We start from the raw sequence: 23,764 nt of genomic DNA on the forward strand, positions 1-23,764 counted from the left end.
TATGGCGGCGATCAGCTGTCTTCTGTCATAATGACATTCATATTGATAAACAGAATATTATAGATATTCGTAACATAATTCGAATGAGGAAGATTGCGCTTTGAAATAATCTCATTAAATTTTTCATTACTATCACGTTCTGTAATATAAGTATGAAAAAATTTTTCCAAATTAATAGGAATTTCTTGTTGCTCATCTGAAGTAAGCGGCAAGTGAACGCAGCTGCGTAAAAAAGCAATATGGTGACTAACGAATTAATCAACTGTTGAGGATAATCAAGAATACAAATGTTTAATAATATTACCAACTTTTGGGATGGACGGTGGTGAAGTTGAGTGATGAACTTAACGTGATTAAAAGCCTTTCGGAGGCTAAAGAGAGAAAACCATGTGCGATGTGTGTGTTGACTTTCACGACCTTCTGCTCTCCTGTAAGCAAATTGTATACAATATCTTTCATGTTAACCTATTATACTCTGTTGCATGTTGCAAACTTTTACTCTCGCATCGTTAACTGGTTGTTTAACGTAAGCCACTTAAGAAGAACGTATTAGCTAAAGGAACGTTTAATTCATTTTTATAGGTTTTTTCATTGTAAAATTTCGTTTGTAACATCCGATTGTATAGCCTTACCGCTTATGGATAGTCTTGTGGCTTGTCGCAGCAATTAATACACGAAAAGTTATCTGAGGATGTAATTGTTTCATTGTCAAGATACTTTTTTTTCTCTAAAAAGTCGTAAATAATATTAAAATTGTACGACATGCTAAAACAAATTGCAATACATATTGGAATATTACACACAGAAACAGATGTATATTAAGTAATATTTGAATGTTTTGTTAGTTAAAATAGTGATTAGACTTAAGCAATTATTTGTACTTTAGTTAAATTATTTGTTTATAAATGTATTCTCCTTTTTATATATAATTCACATTCAGATGATGAAAGATCATCAAAAGAACAAGATGGATTGGCTACTCTTTGTATTTCGGATGTGGACACAACACTGCATTATGTTAATCAATGGATACAAAGGTCTGGTTCTATTTTTATTGCTTAAATGAATCACAAATCGGTTTAAACGTATGCTTGTAATATTCTATATTATATATGAACTTGAAAGACCTCTTTAGTTCTTATTGTTTTAGGCAATGTATGTGCTGTTATCGAGAAATAAAAAATTTTGATCGTTTTATACGATTAACACAGAGCGTTGTACTATGTACATTACAACAGTTACAAATTATACAACATAATGGACAGGAAACAGATGCTGAGAAATCATCATCTAAAGATGAGAAAGAAGAAGAAGAAGAAAAAACTAATGAGGGAAAGGCAGAAGATCCAGATTTTGCACAAACGGAGACAAAACAAAGTTGGTCTCAACAGGATAGAGAAAAATTGTTCCATCTGCTTTCAAAAATATTTTTATTAAATTTTCCTCTTTATATTGCAATGAAACATGGTGGTGCAATTAACCCTTTAGCACCAATAAAAGTAACTATTTTGTATTTATCAGTGTGTGTAAAGGTTATTTTTGTTAAAAGTTTATGCAATAATTTCTTATTGTTTTTAAAGGATGAAGGTGGATATTGCGAGCCTCATGACCCAGAAGTACCAGCACCTTTAATTAGAGCAGTTTCAATTTTTTGCCATCAAGGTGGCTTTAACCTAATGTCAGCTTGTTTTGATATGGAAACTACTTTACCAGTTAGTCTTGCACATTCTATGGTTGCAGTAATTTGTAATTTGAAACTTTGGTTGAATTATGGAAGTGTCATTCAGCTTTTTATACCATTACGCAGTCGTGTTATGAAATATATGTGTCGTTTAGGAGACAAAGAACTACGCACACCTGCAGTTAGAACTATGGCTGGTAAAGTTTCATATAGATAAGTTATCAGTATTATAATATACCGTTCTACTTCAATTTTATAAATTTACAATTTTGTAACCATAGATTTTATGTGGAGTGCTGTAAAAGATCCCATTGATGCAGTTTTACCAAGTTTTGATCGCGATGGATTGGATTTAGCATTTAAATATTTTACTAGTACAACTTTAACCATGAGACTAGCAGGAATAGCTCAGATAAATGCTCATATCACTGCATTCAATGAACTTTGTAATAGTGAAACTATTGCCGAAGTGGAACAAGTGGGTCATGCATTGGCAGCTTGGTTGACAGAAAACAATATAATAGCTCATATATTTGGACCAAATTTGCATGCAGAAGTTATTAAACAAAGTCACATTGTATTAAGTTTCTTAGCTATGGAGGGTAGAATAGCATCTTCAGATATGGATACTATGTGGCAAGCTGCACAATTAAAGCACTGTGGACGTCCAGTATATGATTTGTTGGCACCTTTAGTGAAACATTTGGCTCCGACTCCAGTTCTACATTTATATTCCTTGTTAGGAAAATTAGAACCAAAGGACCACACAGAACAAAGTTTATTCCTGGCATCTGCTTTGATTAAGTTTATTTGGACAGCAGGTGGTTCGGGTTATCCAAGGGGTTTAACCATAAAGAATAGAGAAATTTTAAGAGGAACTAGCGGTGTTGGCGGTAGTAGTACTAGTGACCCTAGTGGAATGGATGGAAGCAGTCCAGATGAGGATGAAGAACCTAGTCCTGCTCCATCCGAAGGACCTTCACCAAGGAAACAAGCAAGAGGTGATAGCAGTGATGGAGAAGGTATACTACATGCAAAGAGTACATTTCTCTTTTTTTTTAATACATACATAGATTAAAATATAGATATTTACAGGTCCTTTTAAAGCAAAAAGTATGGGCACAGCAGTTGTACAGACAAGTTTAAATGAAACAGAAGGTTCAGCGTTAGAAAAGTCAGATTGTAATGCAGAATCGATGAAAGATTCTGTATGTACTATTCAAGACGATATAAAAGAAAAGCAAAGTGGATCAGACGCAGAGGCGGATACAGAAAAATCTAATGCCGAAGAAACGGCTACCATTGAAAAGAAAAAAAGGAAGGTGTTGAGAAGAAGGAAGAAACCGCGAAAACGTTTTTTAGGTACTGTGGATAAAACATTTGAAGATATTGTTAATCAAGAAAATAGTATGAAAACTAAAGATTTAATGATCGATATAAAAAATAGAACGGAGGACAGTTTAAACAGTTCTTTAGACACAAGTGGATTAGTTTCTTTTGATGATCCAAAAAGTGTTGATGCATTGGATCGCGTAAAACAACAGGCAATGGGATTAGATCCAAGTGACCAACAAGTTCCAACGACCGCAGCATTATTAAGAAGAGCTAATAAAAATAAATATATGTCATTAGTAGGTCATAATGTAGACCGGGCTCCAGACTCTGCGGATACTTCACATGATGAAGACGACAGTGATGTAGCTGGAGTTCTTGCTGCAGCAGATGGTCCTAGCGCAGTTATATCTGAACTGGCAGGTTTGGTACATGCAACCGGACCGACATTTTTGCCTTCCGGTTTGGATGAAATGTTATCGGACGAAGAAGGATCTTACAGTAGTAGAATATCAAATAAAAGTGAGAAAAATATGGCAGACTTCGATGGCGAAGAAAGCGGTTGTGAGGAAGAATTAGCGCAATTAGCGGCACGTCATCTAACAGCTATACAAATGCAAGCTTATCATCCCCATCATTCTCATCCAACAATGACAATTAGACGATCCGTTTGTCGTCCTCCACAAGTAAGAAGCGTTCGTCAAACAGTTACACGAGTTAGTTCTCAATTTAATTTGGATAACGTATGCAAATCTGGAAATACATTGTTATGGGATCTTCTACAAGATGACAAAATTGGTCAACTAGGAGAAGGTTTAGCTTTAGAAGCTGAAAAGGCTTTATGCAATCTTCTTTGTTTTAACGTTGACCGACTTATACCTATGAAATTTATAGAAGGTTGCTTAGAAAACTTAGCAACTAACCGTTCTGTGGTTGTATCTTTAAGATTGCTACCTAAATTACTTGCCAGTTTCCAACAGTTTGGTGCAATGGATGCACATACGATAACGACATGGGCGGATCGCGAACGTGGAATGATGAAACACTTTTTCAACAATCTAAAGACTTACACTAGCACAGGGCCAAAAAATAGTCTGTATTCTCATCAAACAGAAATACAGGTTAGATTACAGTTTCTGTCTTCAATTTTTTCCCCTTTGGGTTCACCCGACTGTTTTCGCCTAAGCCTTGAACAAGTTGACATACTATGGCAATGTTTGTCTCAAGATCCAACATGTGCAGATGAACTCTTTAGTTGGTTGCTCAGTCAAGCAAAGTCAACGGAACAACACGCTCTAGGAATGGATACGCTTAAACACTTATGTATGCGTAAACTACCAAGTTTACCACCTGAAACTATTAGCATGATGGGTCTTAGTCTTTTTCAGCAATTGTGCAATTTGGCTCGTTTGGCTGCTGCACATTTAGATAGACCATTAAGGGACGTAGATTCCGTTGGTATGGATTTCTTGTGGAGAATAGCACTGAAAGCTAAAAGTACAGATGTTAGTATGGCAGCTATACAATACTTAAACGGTTACTATATGTCTAGGCAGTTGACCCAAGAAGCAGAATTTGTTTCACAATGTATGACACATCTTGCTGCAGCTAGCGCTGACTTAGAGACAAACGAAGAAGCTAGTTTAAGGTGCATACAACGAGCATTGTTGTTATTGAGGACACACTTAGAAGCTTTTCGGAAACGGTATGCATACCACTTACGTCGATGGGTATTGGAAGGTAGAGGTGCTGGTAGTCATGTAGCCATGAATACTTCTGAGAAGGGTCAACAGTTAAGAATATTTGTACAACCAGCCGGAATTCCTGAGAAAACAAGCTTTACTCTTCTTAGTACCGATTATGTTGCCGACTTACGAGCAGAAGTTGCTAAATGGTGGGACGATACGCAAAACAATCAAGAAAAATCATCATCTTCTACAAATGCAAATCAGAACAATGGATCAGTATTAGGATCTCTACTCACCGATGGGCCAATCAGAATGATCACGCAAGGTCAAGAATTAACAATTGATTTCGATGAAAAAACATTACAGGAAATGGGTTTCAAAGATGGCCAATTAGTGTTTATTTCTCCTGGTGCTGGTCGTGGTAACGGTACAGGTAGATGTAATAAACGAGATATGGATTCGCCATCTCTTTTGCCACCTCCTCCACGAGAGTCTTTACCGACATTACTGCTGTTAAGACCACAATATTTCGAACAATTATTTACATTGATGAGAACTTTAAGCGCTATGAAAACAGTTGTTAAAGGCGGACAAGAAATTCCTCATACAAAGGCTCAAGTACTTTCAAGAAGAGTTTGGGACACATTAACTTTACTACCTACAAGCCCTACCTTATTAAGAGGTTTCCAGAAATTAGGGGAAACTACTTTACCAGAACTGTTAGATCCTGCTAGCCCTCAGAAACTGATGTACTCTTTATACATAGTGGAGTCTTTAAGTAGATGTAGTACAACGAGTCAACCTCTAACTGTGAATTCTACGTCTTCTGCAGCTTCTCATGAAGGTGGAGGTGATGCAGACGATAATCACGAAGATAAAGAAAAAGATATTGTTTGGTCTACACTGTTTGTTCAACATGGTGGCTTACGACATTTATTTGACATTTTTATGTCTGGGTGTTTGGAACAGGGAGATGGTAGTGAGTGGCAGCAGGACTGTCTCGCTAGTTTACTAAAGCAATTATGTTACTTGGGTGTTATTAAAGAAGAGAAAAAAAGGAGTAAAGCTGATAAATTGCTTGTACCTAAACTTAGTGACGCAATGCTTTCAATGATGAACGTGGATGCTGTTATGTCTCGAATAACGAGTATATTAAACGAAGCATCTTTGCCTAGAGATCCAAATCACTACAAAACGGGACTCTTTGGTAGATCACAAGTTATACATTATACTATGGCCCTATTAGTCTGTTGGGTACACAGTGATGACACAGTAAGACAATATCTTTTTTCATCAGCAGAACCTTTTGGAAAAACTTGGTTACGAAGATTAGTTTTGGAAGATCCTGAACCAGCAGTCAGAAGGGAAGTTTGTACAGCATTATATAGACTGTGTTTAGGTACTACAGGATCTGAAGATGACAATTCAGATATCGCTAGTTTGATTGTACCGATGCTGAATACATTATTAGAACATCTTGTGATAGCAGAAGCAATGCAACCTTCTCATAGGAAACCAGACTTACCCTTACACTTGCATCCAGTGTTGGATGATGGAAAAGAACCATATGGACCTGCTTGCAGAGATTACTTCTGGCTAGTTTGTCGATTAGTCGATTCTCTACCAGAAGAAGCAATCAAAGAAGGTGCAGATGACTCTAACACAACAATAGATCTTGAGGCATTAGCAATAAGAGTGACAGACTCTGTTTTAAATAGAGAACATCTTGAAACTCGTCACAACACTATCGAAGATGATGGTTTAGTAGGATTGTTAAATCTTACTTGTAATATTATGACGCACAATCCATCCTGTAAGCAAGGAAAAATTGGACAAAATTTATTGCACGAGGTATTCGATTTTCTATTCGCATTGCCAAATCCACGATCAAAACACGTTCCAAAGTGCAAAAGTCAGGTTTCCAGATCAGCAGCTTTTGATCTTTTAGTCGAACTTGTGAAATCTGCTCCTGATAATTACAGAATTCTTCATGAAAAACTATTAGCTCAACATAAACCTGGTCCTCATTCCCCATACCCATGGGATTATTGGCCACATGAAGATGGACGATCTGATTGTGGATACGTAGGTCTAACAAACTTAGGTGCAACTTGCTACATGGCTAGTTGTATGCAACATTTGTATATGATGCCGCAAGCACGTGTCTCCATATTAGGTGCGGACTGTAATAGAGCAAATAAACATCAACTCACATTAAGGGAATTGCAGAGGATGTTTGCTTATCTTTTAGAATCTGAAAGGAAAGCGTATAATCCTCGAAGTTTTTGTAGAGTATACACCATGAATCATGAACCTCTTAATACTGGCGAACAAAAAGATATGGCTGAATTCTTTATAGATCTTGTGTCCAAATTAGAAGAGATGACAGCAGATTTGAAAAACTTGGTGAAAACATTATTCTGTGGTGTAATATCCAATAATGTTGTATCATTAGACTGTGAACATGTAAGCAGAACACTAGAAGAGTTTTATACTGTACGGTGTCAAGTAGCTGACATGAGAAACCTTTATGAAAGTTTAGATGAAGTTACAGTTAAAGACACTTTGGAAGGCGATAATATGTATACGTGCTCGCAATGTGGTAAGAAAGCAAGGGCAGAAAAAAGAGCATGTTTTAAAAAATTACCACACATATTATGTTTTAATACTATGCGATATACATTTAATATGGGAACCATGTTGAAGGAAAAAGTGAACACGCACTTCAGTTTTCCGTTAAGGCTAGATATGTCTGGTTATGTTGAGAAAAAATTAATGCCCCAGCACTATCAAGAGGAAAAGAAAGCATCCGAAAAGAAAAAATCTGAAGGTGATCAAACGAGATTGGATAATAATGATGATAAAGATGAAAAGGAATATTATCAGTATGATTTAATCGGTGTAACAGTTCATACCGGTACTGCTGACGGTGGACATTATTATAGTTTTATTAGAGACCGCACATCACCTAATAAAGATAAATGGTTTTTGTTTAATGATGCTGAAGTTAAACCATTTGATCCAAATCAAATAGCCGCTGAATGTTTTGGCGGTGAAATGACCAGCAAAACGTATGATTCGGTTACAGATAAATTCATGGACTTTAGCTTTGAAAAAACGAACTCTGCTTATATGCTTTTTTACGAGTGGTGCGCTGATCCTGGCGACCAAGTGAAAGAGGAAGAAGCTACTGTTTCCAGTCCAAATGGACGACAATCTTCTACATTGGTTCAAAAGAACACTAATAAATTACCACCATTGGAATTAAATAAAGAACTAGAAGATTGGATATGGCAAGATAATATGCACTTCTTACAAGATAAAAATATATTTGAGCACACATATTTTACATTCATGTGGCAAATATGTGGTTATATACCACAAACATTACTCTCTGTGCAACCCGATATAACAGAAATGTCAGCTGATTTGTCAACATCATTTTTCATGGAAACTTTCATTCATGCTAAAGAGAAGCCTACTATGGTACAGTGGGTAGAGTTGTTAACAAAACAGTTTAACAGTTCTGCTGGTGCATGCGCTAGGTTTCTGGAAAGAATGGCTAGTGATTCATGGTGGCCAATTCAAATTCTAGTCAAGTGCCCTAATCAAATGGTGAGACAAATGTTCCAAAGGCTATGCATTCATGTGATACAACGATTGCGCGCTACTCAAGCACCTTTGTATCTTCTTTGCGATGAGGAAAATGATGTTAATACCGTTGGCACTCGGTCATGTGTAACAAGATTCGTGAGAATGCTTCTGTCCCTCATGGAACATGCGAAACAACATCTGAAACACCTCACGGAGTACTTTAGTTTTTTATATGAATTCAGCAAAATGGGCGAAGAAGAGACGCTTTTCCTAATCAGAGTACAAGCCATTTCAACTATGGTGAACTTTTATCTTGGGCATAAAACACATGAATTCGTTGATGCAGTTAGCGAAGAAGAAGAGGAAGAAGAAATTGTTGCTATGCCAACAGAAAAATTGCGACCCGCTTCTTTAGATAAAATGATCACCTTGATAGCAACTTTAGTTGAGCGTAGTAGAGGACCTGATCACAGATTAGCCTTGTCGCCAGCAGACCTTAGTGCTGTTGCAGGAGGTAAAGGATTTCCCTTTTTATATCAACAAACACGAGATGTCATTAATCTTAATCAAACGAGGAACTTGATTCAATCTTTGTGTCGTTGGAACGACAGATTAGCTATACATATTGTAACAATGATATTTCAAGCTATAACAAAACATACAGATGTGTGCCAACCGTTTTTCAAACTTCTCACGTTGTTAACGGAAAGTTCAGGACCAAGTGGTTTACCTTGTATGACTCAACTGATTTTGGGTAGAGTATGGGAAGCAGCCAGAGTTGCACCACATGGAGCATTGGAATGGCTAGCTTTGGCTGTTACAAAAAGCAAACTTGCACATGCCTGGGTGCTACAAGGATTGGACACATGGTTACAACATTTCTTATTGGAACATTCAAATCAAAGAGTTCGTTCTGCAGCCGCTTTTCTTCTTGTATCTTTGGTTCCGTCAACTCACTTTAGGCAAGGTTATCGCAGTGCTCATCGATTAGGTTTAGGTTGCAATACGTCTAGAGAACTCCAACTATCGCCAGAAGCAACTTTAATATTGCATCAAATATACACAGCACTTTTACGGTTATTGCAACCAGCGAGACATTATATTGATATACAAACTCATGGTACAATGAAACTCACTGCCTATTTTGCATTGCTCACCTACTGCGTTGTCTCCAAAACGGAAAAATTAATGGTAAGTGTTCCTTGATATGTTATAATACAATTCCATTGCTATAAATCATTTACTTCTAGTTTGGACAATATTTGAATGATTTATGGACACTGTTTCATCCGAAACTTTCTGAGCCTAGCATTCCAGTGCATCATAATAAGCAAGCTGTATTATTATTTTGGTACCACGTCTGTTCAGACTGTCCAGAAAATGTTGCTCTTATACTTCACAATCCACATATAACTAAAAACATTGCATTTAATTATATACTGTAAGCTAATTTTTATTTTACATGCGAAAAATAATTATATAATTATTCAATCGTATATATATATATACATATGTATATATTATAGGGCTGATCACGAGGATCAAGATGTAGTATTATTTAACAGAGTAATGTTACCTGCTTATTACGGTTTGTTACGACTTTGCTGTCAACAGTCACGCACCTTTACAAGACAACTAGCTGCACATCAGAACATTCAATGGGCGTTCAAGAATATTACACCGCATCCTACTCAATACTCAACTGTAAGATTATGTTTATATCCATTCGTTCAAAAGTCAGTTTCAATCTATGACTAAAATTAAACTTCTTTTTTTATCATAGGCTGTAGACGAGCTGTTTAAATTGATGCAATTATTAGTAGCCAGACATCCTGATCAAACAGAACAAGAGGAATCTGAAATCGCATCGTTCAGAAGAGGTACATTGTCTTCATATTTACAAGGATTAGATGGGCGATCATGTTGGGCTACACTCATCTCTGCATTCCGGTATAATATTCAATAAATACTATTGCTAATATAATGTAATAACATAACTAGTACGGTTTAATATTAACATACTTATATTTACATTTTACAGTATTTTAATTGAAACAGACGATGATCGTTTATACGTTGTGTATAATGGAGGATTAAGTATGGCTCTGGAAGCATTTCACATGTTGCATATTATGTATCATGAAGCGACTGCGTGTCATGTGGCTGGCGATCTAGCTGAATTAATAGCGATTATCGTAGAACTCGTACGGTGTATTAGAACTGCTAGAGAAGGTCCCGATGGAAGAAATATATTAGCGAATTGCAAAGAATGGCCAGAAATTCTTCGTAAATTAGCAACGCTGTTGAACACGTACAATCCTCCGGATATGAGAAATCTTGCTATAGATCTTTTGAAGGAACTTGTCATGCTTGTACCTGCTGAAGCTATTTTAATTTTAGCACCATTGCTTTCACACTGCCATGCAGCTCTTCAAGAGTCTCACGCCGCTGTTCCACCTGGTCCGTATCTTCCAAGAAGATCTACTCCTCCAGGAAAGATGCCTACTCGTCCTGCCAGACCAATGGTACAAATGGCGGTACCGCATTCCCAATTGGAAGCATCAAAAGGAGTGGACCCGGAATATGACAGTGCTTTGCTCGAGTTTTATTTGCCATATCATGAACTCATTGATGTGATGTGCAGATTGGCAATCAATAATGATTGTATGACAGATTCATTGGTTAATTTAAGCGCTATGTTAGGGTTTGAAGGTAGGTGTCTGGGTACCTGTTATTTAAAAATTTATAGAACTTCATGACATTACAGCGAAACGATTCAATTGCAGGTGTTCCATTACATTTAGCGTTATTCCCTCGATTGTGGTTAGACGTTCATGCTGCTACACACATAGACAGAAAGCATATTGGATCTCTCCTTTGCTCTTCTTATACAGTGGACTATGTAGATGCAGTGTTATTGGATGAAAGATCATCATTAGGAGTACCAGCAATACATGCTTTTCTTAAAACCTTCTTTCCTAAGCTTTCTAATGATGTGTTAACCGAACAAACTTGTTTACTTATCGATAACTTAGTTAGTTCTATGGTGGCAATGGTTGAGGCAGTAGACATTCAAGCATCCGCGCATAGATTAACCGGGGATTTAAGAGCATTGGCTCTAGTCTACAGTAGCAGTTCAAGACTGAAACCACCAGCTACATTGTTACCAGCCTTAGAAACACTATTAACTCGGACCAGAGCCATTAAAGTGAAAGAATCCAGTCAACAGGAAATAGAGGCGCCTTCAAAAAAACGGAAGTTCACTGTTAACGAAGATAGTGAAGCAACTGATAAAGTTTTACATCTGCCGATCAAAGAACTTAACGAACAGAAGAACGTTTCCGACGTAGACACCGAAGAAAAGGACAAAACAGAAGGAAACGACGTGACTTCCTCTGAATCTGGAGATGACAAGACCATATCAAAACACAAGAGTAACAGTCAAATAGAAAATATTCCAACAAGCATCAGTACAACATCGCCAAGTTTATTTGATACAGTGACAGTCAACAATTGTACAAGCCAGTTAAGATGTTCCTTGACTAATGTCTCCTGGCTTGAAATGCTGGAGAAAACCATTGTCGATCTGCAGATGATTGTGCAATTACAAACAAAGAGCAACTAATTTCTGTAAATGTTTCCAAACATGGTGCTTTTAACGTAGAAGCATACAATACAGGACTAAGTTTTGTGTACGACCGTTTCGTTCTTTGGAAAACAGCAGAACGAAATTTGAGTTGTACATCTTCTGGATCTAGAAGAACAAATGTTTAGTGTGTTTGTGTTCTATAAAACAAGATAAATATGTTTCTGCGTATGGATTGAATATGATTTATTTTCCAAATATAGGTGAATAAGATACTTTTATTGACTTAAATTATACTAACTGCGGAAAAAATGAAGGTAAAAACAGATCGTGAATCAGGACTGAAGAATTTCTCCTTTTATATAAGAAATGTTCGTTAGTGCTGTGAGATCACTTATCTCTTGGCAATATTTTGCGTATGCAATTGTGTACGGTAATATAAGCCGCTCAGTATTCATTAACAGGAATTGCAAAAGCTTTGAGCTAATTTAGAAGATGCAATTAGCTTTGTTAAAACTAATCGTTTTCCTATACTTGACTCCATTAATGACAGGTATCACAGGGTTCTTTAAAATTCCCATAGTAAAGTATAAGTCATGTTTATTTTTTCGATCAGCTTCTCCGAGCTGTATAGATTTAAATATTGTTCACATGCCAATTAGAAACATTACATTGACTTCTCATTGTACCATACTTTCCATCTTACTTTTAAATGTTTTCAAAGAGGTTCACTCATGTAATTTATAAAAGAATACTTTTATCGGTTAAATCATTGCACACGTTTTTTCAATTAATTTACGTATGATAGAATTGTATTTTTATTTATTTTTCTTTTTTGTAAGTGAATCACCCGAACGGACCTGGTAGATTTATCTTGAATAATACAAATATATTTTGTTGCGTTTATTTTCAAACACATTCGTTTATATTTCACGTAACAAATTGCGATCCTTTTGATTAACGAAATTGTATCTAGCATATTGTATTGCAAATTAAATAATCTATTCTGTATTTTTAATCATTTCGATTTCTTTCGGTAAATATAATAATATTTAACTTTCGTTCTAATCTTTATAATTACGACTTTTTAACTGCAATGATTACAGAAATTCATAATGTTCATAGAATTGGTGCACTTCTTCCATGTTCTCTTTTCTATAACAATTCAATCTCACATCACAAATGAACAGTTGTGAAATTTTTTTTAAGAGGTCATCGGGGATCGTTCAAAAGGAAAACAGAAAAATGTTCGCGCGAAGAAATCGACACGAAACTGAAAACATATCCATACAGAAGATCCAGACAGTTTCATACATGAAAGAAAAATTTGTATTTATATTTTCTTTTTTCTTTTTCTTTTTTCTTTTTTTTTCATTTTTACTAACTTGCTCTTACAAACAAATAACTTTGCCGCTATTTTTGACACTACGTTCGATAAAAAATAAAGTCAGTCTAATTAAGCTTCAAATACTGACTCGTTTAGTGATTCTTCGTTCATAATACAGATGCGTGCTAGAGTCTGAGTCAGCCTAGCTGCTCGGTGATACAGTATTTCGTGTTTAAATGTACATTTTGAGAAATTTATTCTACTAATTGAAGACATACAAAATATCAAATAACATGTGATTCTCAAGAGGTGCATTGATCCAGCATATTTCAACGAACTAATTCAAGCATATTTTAACGCGATCACCTAATTAAAATAAGTTTCTCGGAATGTCGAACTCTATAATATTCGGAACGCTGTTTCACCTAGCTCTATGGCCTAGTACGTTGTTCGAGAAAAAGATATAATTTATTGTATACGTTTGTATACGTGAATGTATGCACATAATGCAAATAATAGCCCAGACGCACGTTCTCGTCAAAATTGAGCTTATCGACAGACAATGGCACTAAAGTATATCTCGTTCACGTTGAGATCCTTGAATTACCATGTGTGTGTTGCAGTTTTAACGTAACAGTAAAAAAAAAAACGATGAATGTTTGCGATATAAAGAGTAGCGAATATTGAAAAGTAAGAATGTACATCTGTGCGAGCTACTTGCTTCTTTGTCACGTTAATGTTACTTAATTACCTGAGAAGAGGAACAGGCGAACCGAAAGGAATACTTGCAAATGTGAAAATAACAACAACAACAACAACAACAACAACAACAATAACAACAACACGTGGAAAAATAATTGAAATATTTTATCCGCTCGAGATCGTTTAGAATTTAGTAATAACTATGTGATGATTTCCTTTGTGATTAACAAACTTATTTCGTTACTCTTTGCTCTACATTTTCAAGTCAATTCTTATACGAAAGAGGCGCAATCACGTAGAATGTGTAACCTCCTCTTATGAAATGACCATGTCTTACAACAGTATTTTCGGTGATTTGACGGGAAATACTTATTGCAATACAAATCACTGTTTTCAAGGATATTTTCCAGGGAACTACGGATTCTGCGAACGGCTACTAACGACTGCGGATATATACGTTTAACCGTCATAATGTGAACGCAACAAATACGAAACGGAAGATTGTAAACAAAAATATTGACGCTAAGTTCCCTCGCGTAGACAGTTGATTCGAATGCGTTCGAATAATGTATTCGTTGATAAAGCTCATTCTCTCGGTGTCTTAACGTCATTCGTTAATAAATAGTATGGAAGGAAAAAGCGAAACATGTTCGGTGAGGTTTTACAGTGATCCAAAATTAAAATACTTTATGATATGCTTGATCGATATCGTGTACTATTTTAAACTGTACTTCTAACTCGACGTAAAGGTATATATAAATATATATATGTATATGTATATACATGTATAAATTTATATAAATGTATATATATGTGCATATATATGAATATATAAATATATAAAATTGTGATGGAAATAATATGATTAGCGAGTTTAGGTCTATTTCTGCTAATTTGTAAAACTAATTACGGACATGATGAAGGTATCCGTGCACGCACACACAGTTATCATAAATTTTCCATGAAATCAAGTATTTTTAACCGTTACGTGTCGGCAATGATCCATTGAGTTCAATGAAATCGGAAATATAATAATGACCGAATATTCGAAGGAAAAAAAAAGAGTGCGTAGGGAAACGTATATGAGCCGTTCATTAGCCAAATCGGTTAATTTTGAATTATTTAAAATTTCATCGTCAAAGCGGTTGATTGATTTTTAATTTTTGATATTTAAAATAAATTCCCTTATCGGGTTTATAGTACTATGAAATAACAAAAATTTGTTTGGCAAGAAATTATAGTGATAATAATAATAAACATTACTTCAAGAATGTACAGTTTTATGCACTTCACGTGTTCGTTAGGATAATACTGCACCTGTAATAATAATGTAAAATATATTCCATAGCATTTCATTGATTTTCCATTTGAAGAGAAAATTGAAAAATTAATGTATACTATTGCTCATGCTTCTCTCTACGTTTTATTTCGTAGAGTTAACCGATTTGACAGATGAGTGGTTCATGCGATCATAGTGAAAATACATGCGAGGAAAGCATTTACAATTTACTTTTAATCGTTATAAATAACAAAATGCCTTTGTCTCATAAAACACGTTTCGATAATCTCCATATTTATAAATAACAACAAACGAAACAATACACGTGATAGAACGCTTGTGCTTTCGAAATAATTCGGAGGTGGTTAAGACTGTATAAAAACATTTTGGGGCGTACTATAATACTTTTGTCATTTTATCAGCCTTCCGAAAGTATCGGAATCTACTTCGCCAGATTTGTATCTCCAGCATGTGTTTACATTTATGTATTCATTTATATACTTAAGGTGTATAGTTTTTGATCGATGATAAATAAACTCTTTTCATTTTAAAATTCTCTGTGTCACGTGTCTTTATGAGTTCTATAAGTATCCCGACCGTATGTTTGGTAAAAAAAGATATAAACAATTATTTAAATTGATTTTTCCATGATGATACCGATGACATCAAAAGAATCGGATTTAAATTAATTGCATTTAAATTTAGCCAACTTTATCATACGTACGTAAGTTATATAAATAAAAAGAAACTGATTTGAAAAAAAATATGTACGTTTATTTATATGCTATAGTATATTCAAACGTTCTTTAAATTAACTCTCCAAATAAAATATTTTTTAGTAAAATCACTTATTCGATTAAAGGGTTGCTATTTCTGCTTTCTTTTATCGTCCATGATATCTGTGCCAGTGTATAGGTATTTATACGCATATGGGGGTTCGCAGAAAGATGTACAATGTGTTACCTATCTGTGAAACCGATCAATATTTACTTTTCCTCTCCAAACTTTCTTGAGGATGGGTATTTGTATTAAAAATTTTCAATTCTGTTAGTAAGATGCGATATTGAAGAAATTCAAAATTGAACAATAAGCGCACGAAATCGATTACGTATTCACGATGGACAGTATGCGACTACCAATGGATAACCTCTTTAATATGCTGTCAAGCTTCAGTGCGGGTCACGAAAAAGCTTTAAAACAAGGCATTTACAATGCCTTGGCATTATTTCTCTTATGCTTGATTTCAGTAGCTGGGTATGGATTGTACATTATATTGAGTCCATTCGTAAAACCTTTAATATGGGCATTATTATGTGGTTCTGCTTTATTTCCATTTAAATATTCATTAACTACTGTTGTACACTCATGGTTTGAGAAAGCAGAAAAATCTCATACACCACTGATTATAAACTTAACTCTGTTACCCTTACAAATAGTGGACAAAGTTTCTGACAATTTAGGATCATTCTTATGGAGTCGCATAAAATATATTGCTATTGCAATCTTACTAGCAGCTTCAAGTTTTGGTTTATATCATTATACACCTAATATACTAAGTTGCCTTGTTTGGAGAATATGTGTAATATTTAATTCTATCATTGGATTTTATATAACAACGTGTAACATTTATACAGTAAGTTTTCAACATGCATATTTTAAAATTTTATATGGCATAATAGCCAATGACCTTAGTAAAATACAAGTGAGCTACATATATACATATATATGCATTTATTATCTTTACAGATTTCTATTTTACTTATTGGATATTTGTCTATATTATATATTTATTGGACACCAACTAATTCAATTAATTTTCATTATGCTTCCTTTGTCGTATGGTTTTGTATTAGTTTATATGTTTCTAATATATTTGGAGCCTACCAAGTGCTCATATTTATATTATTGGGAGCATTATGCTTAATGGGATTTATTTATGAAGTAATACTTATAATGGAAAGTCAAGAATTAGAAGATAAACATATGACTTTCATGGAAGCAACAAGGTTTGCACTAACAAACAACTTAGTTGCAAGTACTCAAGATGATGTGATAGTTCCTTTAAAAACTAAACAGTCTACAGAGAATATTGGAAGCGAAACAATAATTGCAGATGCTAGCTCAAAAGATAATAACGAAGAAACTACAAGACCACTGTCTGCACCAGTAACAGCAGCTAGTGGGTATAATACAAAATTGTACAGGAAATCTATGTCATTAGATGCTGATGATGGCGCAGCTTTATCAAGTCACAAATACCAGTCTGCTAGTAACAATCGTTATCTTCTAAGAAGATTGAAAACAGAATTAAAAATATCTATAGATATGGAGAACAACAAAGTTGATACAGATAAATATATGTATGGTGCATTATATGCTTGCATTGGTATGCTTTTGTGGAAACACAAGTGGATGATATGTATTTTAATAATACCAACAGTCTTCTATATTATTAAACAACTTGGTAATTATTTTGGATTATGGAAAATGCTAGCAAATCAGTATAATATTATTATACAAGTTATAATGACATGGTGCATGCAAAGGCATCAGGCTCTTTTACCAGCTAATATTAGAGGTTTATACAAAATTATAATAATAATTGATGAGAAATTGACGAAAGCTTTAAAAGCATCAGTAGATACAGTGGCAACAGCTGCTGTGATTTTTGGGCTACTCGTGTTTACTATTTGTGCATCTATTTTTATAACGATACAGGTATAGTGAATGTACTAATGAAGTATAAAAACAAAATAGTTTTCAAAAACTTTCATAAAATATGATGGTTTTATTACAGGTTTACATAGAAGGTATGCACCTTATCCAAATTACTGGAGAGATTCTCAATTCATCTTTGAATAATCCAGACATTGATTGGTTACCTGAGCAATGGGAAGATTCTGTCAGTAATGTATTATCCAATGCTTATACATATGGGCGAAGTGCTATTTCTGATGGAGTAAGATATATACATATTTTCATAATTATGAAATAATTCTTTACAGTAACTTATAATATATATTTTAGGTAAAAGGTATAGTAAAAGATTTAGACGCTACAAAAGCTGAACAAATGGAAAAGAAAGTTTTAGAACTTTGGGATACACTATATTATTGGATGATATCCAATGACAATACAGATATAGTTGGATCTAGTGTAGATGTGGCAGGCGCTTATTCAATTTGGGAGAGTTTCTCAGAAAGCTTTGGGAAGATGCCTTTACGTAAGCATTTTTATTTAAAATAAACAAATTTGAATGAAATAAAGTCTTTTTACATATCTAACATATGTTATCTTTACAGAAATATTTAATATGAGCAGCATACAAAATTTTATAAAAGAAAACATTGGACTTCTTAAGTCAGTTCTAGATTCTATTTGGAGTATAGTTAAAGGCAACATGTCTGTGATACTGACCATTTTTACAGAATTATTTTATATCGTACTTATGAGCGGTACAGCTGTTTTCAATTTTGCTCTGAGCATGGTATATAATTAAAAAAAAGCCTATTTATTTTTTAATTAATCAAATTACCCTTTCATAAAAGAAATTTTTAACATTTTCAGGTGGTGTTTTTTACAACACTTTTCTATTTACTCAGTTCTAGCAATAAGACTTACAAACCCATCGAATTGACTACGCTATTTAGCCCTATTAGCTGTCATAGGTAAGTTATAAATGTGCTATATGCGATTACCTTATAAAATGGTCATTACATGAAATTTATCTTTTATGAACAAGCAGTCTTTATGTTGAGGGGTATGTTCAATTGTAAAAGTATAATAACGTTAAAAAATAATACTTTTTGAGAAAAATGAAACCGAAAAGTGTATTGTATATCTCATATTTTTACAGATTCGCTGTGGCCTTACAAGAAGCAGTGATTGGTGTATTTGCTGCAACATTTAAACTTGCTTCCTTTTTTGGGATGTGGACGTGGTTTATACATAACATGTTTCAAGTGAAGATTGTTTACTTGCCATCCGCGTTTGCAACAATACTTGGAGCAGTACCATTTTTAGATGCGTATTTCGCTTGTATCCCGGCTACTTTGGAACTGTGGTTTACTCGAGGATATATGGTTGCTATCCTATTTTTCATGTTCCATTTTCTTCCATGCAATATAGTAGTAACAGAATTTTACAAGGAAATTAAGGGGTATGATAATTGTACAAATTTATATGAGAACGGTCTTATATTAGAAATATTATTTTTCAAGATAATTTTTATTTCATAAAATGAAATGTCTTTATTGCAGTGGTGGACATCCTTACCTTACAGGTCTTTCAATAGCTGGTGGAGTCTTTTGTTTGGGAGTAGAAGGCGCAATATTTGGGCCATTACTGTTATGTTGCATTATGGTAGCAATTAATTTGAGTCGTCGTTATCTTCACTCACCTTCGGAAGAAACTATACCAGAGTATTCTGAAATTAAACACTAACTTAAGGGAAATAAGTAGTTATTAATAATTTTGGAGGAGTAATCTACAATTCTTTAAACTAATAGAGAATTTCAAATTTAATAGATAAATTGTTAAAAATATAATATACGTTAAATGATGATAATTCATAAATACATTACAAACGTTTATAATATAAAAAACGTTTAACTGAGTTTAACTCAAAAACTAAACTTAAATCTTGTATAATATTTCAATGTTTTTATGGTATTCTAAAAAATAATAAGCTTCTTCATAAGAATCTCTTTAAAAAAAGTAAAACGAATTTCAGAGATCGGTGTCTTTATCTGATCGTTGAACAAGTTCGCTTAAAAATTGCCTTACTCGTAGTTTAATTATTATGTACTAGTTTTTTATTATTAACAATTTGCTTTAAGGAAGTTACAATGTACAATAAAAAGTCCAGCTTACGCTTATTAATATTAAAAGTATATTAAAAGTATATTAAAGTATATTATTATATCAATTGACTGAAGTAGTAATCTGTAGATTTTTTAAATTACAGTTGAAGAGCAATTTAACAGAGAAACTCATTTTGTTACAAGTCTAACTGTGTTAAATACATACATAGCTATAATATAATACATATATACAGGAGGGTGTCCCAAACTTAAAAACCAAACTGTGAAGACTCTAATTTACAGCCGAAAACAAAGAAAAACTATCTTCTTTTGCCTATAGATTAAATTTTTTAAATTTGGGACACACTGTATACTCAAAAATGTATTCATATATTATGTATATATTTATTAAATTAGATAGGAAGTGCATGAATATATCTTTAGTTTTATGTTTTGTGTAACGTCCTAACTTCAGTATTATTAATATTATATTTTTAATTAAAACAAATTTTTAATGTAAATGTAGAACAATTAATAAATTTAATATGAGATTATTTTGAAATTAGGAGATAAATTTATAAATTCACAGCATGTTCAGCTTATATACATGGTACTTGATAATTAGTATAATGTTAACGATATTCGTAATTCTTGTTGCGTTTGAACTTTATTTACACCGTGATCAATATTTTTTATAATGGAGCACATAAAATGTAATTAATTCGCATTAAGTACTAATATATTGCAATATTAAACAATAAATTTAGTAGGATTTATTAATATACAATCTATTTCTTTAGATTATAAATATCAGAAAGTGTGGTAATCTTTAAAATCTCCTTAATTGTTTGTGGTGTAATCGTTTCACACGCATGGAAAACAATCTTTTTTCTTCTTTCAAACATGTGGAAGCCATTTTCCGAAAAGTGGCCACAAATATCAGCTGCTTCCAACCATACGAAAAGTGCTGTATTATTTGTTGTTAATTCGAATTCCATGGTTGGATATTTGGACTGCACTCCAGGTATATGTAACTCATTTATTTTTATCTAAAAGGTATGGAATTGAGTAACAGTATCTATCATTTACTTATATTTACAGATTTATGTATGTACTCACGGAAATATCTACAGGTTGAAGAGTAACAGTTTTAAACCCATTACTTGGATATATATAATTTCTGGGTGCTATCTGTGATCCAGTTTTATCTCTTAAGGTAAGTGTTATAATATAATTTGTTTCTGATGTGGAATTTAGGAATTGTTTGAACAAGTTATTATCAATTTTGGTTGCTGCATTTGATTTCTAAAACAATATTTGTGAATTTTTTATATAAATGCATTCATCTTCTTTCATACAACATAGTTTCTAATACACATATACTTACTATAGTTAAATTGTGAAAAGTATATGATTGTACAGGTGTCATGGTATTCCATGTATAAAAATTGACTTCCAGAGTAGTATTAATTATTGGATATAATTTATCAGAAACAATATAAAGTGGAGAATTAGTCTCTTGAATATAATATGTGACTATAATAGGAGCAAAGAAGTCTACAGCATAATAATGAAGCATTTTCCATCGTCCATAGAAATCTAAAAAAAAGAAGGAAATAAAGTGAATGATATTAAAGTAAATTTAAATATTTTCTTTCTCTGTTCAATTACCTATAGAAGACCATGATGGAGCTTGCCAAACATCATTTAATTGCCAATATAATGCCCCCATTGTCATCCCTTCACCTACTTCATTTAATTCAGACATTGACTGTCGGTAAAATTCCGTCTGTATCTTTATAGAAACGGCTTGATTAATTTGACTTAAATATATGAAATTTGAGAAGTCTTTTACTCTATTTCCAGTTTCGGGTATCTTAAAATTCTTTAAAATAAGATCTCTCATATACAGTGTTCCTAATGGTAAATGTTGACGATGTTTCATGAAATTACTATTTATGTTTAAATCCACAATTGTTTCTGTAACTGGAATTATGGTATAAATTGATGGTAGTGATTGAAAACCATACTCAGATGCAAATCTCGTAAGAGGATATTGATGCATATCCCATCCATTATTAAAGTAGTTATAGTAATGAACTAAAAATAATACCTTATTAGATTAACACATTAAATTAATATTTCAATTATAAGGAAATATATTTTACCATCTCCATATAACTTTGAATATGGATTCTCTCCAATATAATTATACTTTTCTGTATGTAATCCATTACTAGGGCTAGATACTACAAAAGGTCGAGTAGAATCCAGTTGCTCTACTTCCTGTTTTATTAAATCTACGTAAAGCTTAATATAATCAGTTTTATATATTCGCGAAATTCCTGTCCCGTACCAGTCTCCGTACAAAGCTGCTTCATTCTCATTGTTACCAGCCCAGAGGACAATGCTAGGATGATTTTTTAATCTCTGTACATTTTGAACAACCTCGTCCTTGACGGAATCAAGAAATTTTTCTGTAGTTGGATACATTCCACATGCAAACATAAAGTCTTGCCAAATCATGATTCCATATTCATCAGCCAACTTATAAAACAAATCCGATTCGTACAGACCACCACCCCAAACTCTAAGCATATTCATATTTGCTACTTTCGCTGATTTTAATAAATGTTTAACCGTGTCCACTTTATTGCTTAATTCCGGAAAAATACTAGCTGGAATGTAATTACTGCCCTTTGCAAATATTGGAATGCCATTTATTTGAAAGTAGAAACTCAATCCTCGTTTAAGAGGTTTTTGTACAAGTTCTACTGTCCTGAAGCCAATGCGCACTGATTTCTTTTTTATAACATTATCCGTTGCTGCAGTTGTTGTTAATGTGTAGAGAGTTTGATTGCCATAACCATTTGGCCACCATTTATCTATTAGTTCCTATTATAAGAAATTCTGTATTAATGGCATACTTTAATTACTTATACATATAGTAAACTAATATCATTAACATACCACAGGTACTTTAAGGGAGATAATTGTTTCTATTGATGAATTATTTGCATTTAAAATAATAGTACTAGAATTATCAATATTTGTCTGTTCATTAACATGAAGAACAGATGAAATTTGGCAAGATAAAGAGGAATTATTTTGCTGTTTTGTAACTTCAAGGTATATTGTCACATTGATATTCCAAAAATTTTCTTCTTGAAGAACATCTGTTGTAATATATTTAATAAAGATATCATTTATAGGGATTAGCTCCACACTTTTCCTGAAATATTTTCATATTAACATATTTGATAGCCGCTGTCACATTGACGTGATTTTGCTCTGCTGCTTGTTATCGGCCGCCGTTATGCACGTGTTTTGTTTTTATTCATTATGTATTAATTGCAACAATTGTTAAATACATTTTTTCATCTTTTCTGCTTTTATTGCTTGCAAACAGTATCAACAATAGTCAGTAAGACCCATGCAAAAGACACTGGCAACAAGTAACAGTCAATGAGCGAAATATGCAACCATTGAAATGCTAATATATATATATATATATATATATATGTTCAATTATGAAACAGATGTAATAGAGAAGGAATGTAATACCAAATTCCCATGGAAGGGAAAGCTGGACCCCAATCCCATGAAAAGCTTGCTTGCATTTTTCTTATGTGATTAACGTGACATTCTCCATTATAAGTATTTGGTACACATACTGGAGGAACAATATACTTCAGGGCTTGTGCGTTATACAAAGTTTCAGCTTCCTTAACAGCAGAATCAAAAGAAACTGAAAGTAAGTTTTCTCCTTTCTA

At 33.5% G+C, this 23,764-nt stretch overlaps 3 protein-coding genes across 7 annotated transcripts in view; 2 read left to right on the top strand and 1 right to left on the bottom strand.

The window, feature by feature from the left end:
- Window positions 1–16,761, top strand: puf (ubiquitinyl hydrolase 1 puf). Of its 4 annotated transcripts, none has more exons than XR_012999056.1 (12): window positions 1–430; window positions 941–1,037; window positions 1,151–1,499; window positions 1,581–1,878; window positions 1,963–2,703; window positions 2,777–9,486; window positions 9,546–9,736; window positions 9,822–9,999; window positions 10,079–10,245; window positions 10,337–11,007; window positions 11,082–15,913; window positions 16,626–16,761. XR_012999056.1 is itself a non-coding variant. In XM_031977598.2 (11 exons), the coding sequence occupies exons 1-11, from the start codon at window positions 388–390 to the stop codon at window positions 11,918–11,920; spliced, it is 10,284 nt and encodes a 3,427-aa protein (XP_031833458.1). In that variant the 5' UTR covers window positions 1–387; the 3' UTR covers window positions 11,921–15,928. The 4 variants fall into 4 exon arrangements, 1 of the variants encoding a protein (XP_031833458.1); XR_012999055.1 differs by having other exon boundaries at window positions 11,082–15,909; XR_012999057.1 differs by lacking the exon at window positions 1–430 and adding an exon at window positions 431–526 and having other exon boundaries at window positions 11,082–15,909.
- The window catches only part of LOC116427464 (transmembrane protein 245), an 8,244-nt gene continuing 590 nt past the window's right edge, over window positions 16,111–23,764 (top strand). The window contains exons 1-11 of one of the 2 annotated variants that reach the window (XM_031977846.2): window positions 16,111–16,822; window positions 16,936–17,907; window positions 17,987–18,148; window positions 18,217–18,412; window positions 18,492–18,676; window positions 18,757–18,857; window positions 18,935–18,949; window positions 19,046–19,348; window positions 19,449–21,015; window positions 21,093–21,207; window positions 23,531–23,745. In XM_031977846.2, coding sequence (XP_031833706.2) covers window positions 16,307–16,822; window positions 16,936–17,907; window positions 17,987–18,148; window positions 18,217–18,412; window positions 18,492–18,676; window positions 18,757–18,857; window positions 18,935–18,949; window positions 19,046–19,348; window positions 19,449–19,632 — 2,634 coding nt within the window. In that variant the 5' untranslated portion in view covers window positions 16,111–16,306 and the 3' untranslated portion in view covers window positions 19,633–21,015; window positions 21,093–21,207; window positions 23,531–23,745. The remainder of the gene's footprint in view (window positions 16,823–16,935; window positions 17,908–17,986; window positions 18,149–18,216; window positions 18,413–18,491; window positions 18,677–18,756; window positions 18,858–18,934; window positions 18,950–19,045; window positions 19,349–19,448; window positions 21,016–21,092; window positions 21,208–23,530; window positions 23,746–23,764) is intronic. The other variant, XM_031977847.2, reaches the window with a different exon arrangement.
- The window catches only part of beta-Man (beta-mannosidase), an 8,969-nt gene continuing 5,984 nt past the window's right edge, over window positions 20,780–23,764 (bottom strand). Inside the window, exons 10-16 of the mRNA XM_031977863.2 lie at window positions 23,556–23,761; window positions 22,962–23,223; window positions 22,160–22,886; window positions 21,663–22,091; window positions 21,379–21,590; window positions 21,111–21,296; window positions 20,780–21,040 (exon numbers count right to left, since the gene is read on the bottom strand). Of these exons, the coding sequence (XP_031833723.2) occupies window positions 20,780–21,040; window positions 21,111–21,296; window positions 21,379–21,590; window positions 21,663–22,091; window positions 22,160–22,886; window positions 22,962–23,223; window positions 23,556–23,761 (2,283 nt within the window). The remainder of the gene's footprint in view (window positions 21,041–21,110; window positions 21,297–21,378; window positions 21,591–21,662; window positions 22,092–22,159; window positions 22,887–22,961; window positions 23,224–23,555; window positions 23,762–23,764) is intronic.

Source organism: Nomia melanderi, chromosome 8 (assembly GCF_051020985.1).
Source record: "Nomia melanderi isolate GNS246 chromosome 8, iyNomMela1, whole genome shotgun sequence".
Lineage (NCBI taxonomy): Eukaryota > Metazoa > Arthropoda > Insecta > Hymenoptera > Halictidae > Nomia > Nomia melanderi.

Excerpts from the sequence above, each read along its gene's own strand:
- puf (XM_031977598.2), top strand. The coding sequence starts at position 388 with ATGTGCGATGTGTGTGTTGACTTTCACGACCTTCTGCTCTCCT. Across the intron at positions 9,487-9,545 it reads CCAAAACGGAAAAATTAATG|TTTGGACAATATTTGAATGA; the intron begins GTAAGTGTTCCT and ends ATTTACTTCTAG. Across the intron at positions 11,008-11,081 it reads CGCTATGTTAGGGTTTGAAG|GTGTTCCATTACATTTAGCG; the intron begins GTAGGTGTCTGG and ends ATTCAATTGCAG.